The sequence below is a fragment of the Sinocyclocheilus rhinocerous genome, unplaced genomic scaffold (genome assembly GCF_001515625.1).
Source record: "Sinocyclocheilus rhinocerous isolate Xijiao unplaced genomic scaffold, SAMN03320098_v1.1 scaffold920, whole genome shotgun sequence".
Lineage (NCBI taxonomy): Eukaryota > Metazoa > Chordata > Actinopteri > Cypriniformes > Cyprinidae > Sinocyclocheilus > Sinocyclocheilus rhinocerous.
In genome coordinates this window covers 215767-217561 of record NW_015636975.1, presented here as the reverse complement: position 1 = coordinate 217561, position 1795 = coordinate 215767, and the positions used below count along the sequence as shown (strand labels likewise).

Below are 1795 nucleotides of genomic sequence, written 5' to 3'. Positions count from 1 at the left end.
AAAAAAAACCAATAGAACCCCTCCCAAAACACAATTACAAATTTAATGGATTTCAGGGTTATAATGGGAATTGTATTGGTTTTATTGTAAACTATAATGGTGTCTACTAGTATTTGATGGATTCTATTGGTGGGATGTAATCTGGCAGATGGCAACCAATAGAACAACAGTAATTCCTATTGGAATAATGCCCAAAACAAAAAGGAATTTTGTAATGGTTTAATGGAAACTATAAGAATTTCTGTGATGGTTTCTATTGTTTTTTTTCAGCAGGGTAATGATACCCATACTGTGCTGCACATTATTGACAATATTGAGCTATAGCTTGACTTTGCAAATTTAAAATCGCAAATCAAATCGCAATATCTGTCAAAAAAATCGCTATTTGATATTTTCCCCCAAATCGCACAGCCCTAGTTTACGGGGACTCTCCATAGGCATAATGGTTTTTATACAACTGTACAACTGTTTTGTATCCCATTTGGTCCCCATAACATAGGGAATACCAGGTACACACACACTAACACACACACTCACTTAAGCGCAAGCTTGTCCACGTCGTCCTCTTCCACGTCAAACTGTCGTTTGGTGTAGCTCAGCGGTTTTGTCACCTGTGAGATGAAACACTGATCACTACATGAGCAGATATTTATAACATAAGGGCTGGGCGATTTTTCATATTCATTTCAGATTAATTCAAATGTACGTTTTGTGACTGTGCAGCTGATGAAGCGCTCCCTGTGATGCGCTCCATGAAGGAGTATAAGATCGCTAGTCCTAGTGGCGATTCACACAGAATGAGTTTGTGCTGAAAAACACGAGACACCACAGTGGAACAGGAAAAACGCAAGGTTATGAGATGCGAGTTGAACTTCTTTTATCTTTTAAAACGCTGTTTCATGTGCAAGACGCTACAAAAGATGTGAGACACGAGCGCAATTGTCAAACCGATCCATCAAGCGCATGTTTACATAGAAAAACAATGGAAAAGCAAAAACCTGTGCAGAACTAATACTGTATGTTTGATATTTCATGCTTGCATGATGCTGACAGGCTGTAAGTTAATAATTGCCCGTTATACTGCTGTTATACAGTCAGTCATTTTGAGTTTGAATTGCATTGGCTCTTTAAGTTGAACCCTAAAGGTGCATTCACACCATATCGGAATTTCCATAATTACGAGATTCCAAATTGTTAAAAGCGTTCACGTCCTTGTAGAACTCATAATTACAACTTGTGAACTGGGAGTTTTCTGAGAGCTACGACTTGTACCACGTGACCGCTGTACCACCTGACCACCGCAGGCTCTGTTTAGGCGTTGATAGTGTTGCCATAGAAAAGCATAATTCCGAGTCCGAGGACGTGAACATCTCCGAGTAGAATGTCATGTGTTGTCATCTTGAAATTACAGGAATTACGATAAGGCATGAACGCAGCATAAAAGGAATGTATACATTTTGGCTAAGAAATATTTGAAACAGAACATCTGAACATATAGGCTATGTTTAAGACACGTTTGTACAATATTCGCTTTCATATTTCATGCATATTTTCTTCAAAGATATTTAACAAGTGAATTTGTTTTCCATTTAAATTGAATAGAACTTTCATTAACCAGGTGTTTTGCAGGTTTTGAATAGAGAATGTTACTTAAATCATGTTGTAGTTACATTTTTAAGTTGACTAATAAGTTATAGTAAACTAAAATTAAACTATTAAAATAATTTTTTGTAACTGAACTAAAACAATATATATATATATATATATATATATATTAGTGCTGTCAATCGATAAA

The 1795-nt window shown here is 36.2% G+C and overlaps 1 protein-coding gene across 1 annotated transcript in view; it reads right to left on the bottom strand.

The window, feature by feature from the left end:
• Positions 1–1795, bottom strand: part of rasa3 (RAS p21 protein activator 3) — a 77994-nt gene that overhangs the window by 25481 nt on the left and 50718 nt on the right. The window contains exon 7 of the mRNA XM_016563081.1: positions 538–611. Coding sequence (XP_016418567.1) covers positions 538–611 — 74 coding nt within the window. The remainder of the gene's footprint in view (positions 1–537; positions 612–1795) is intronic.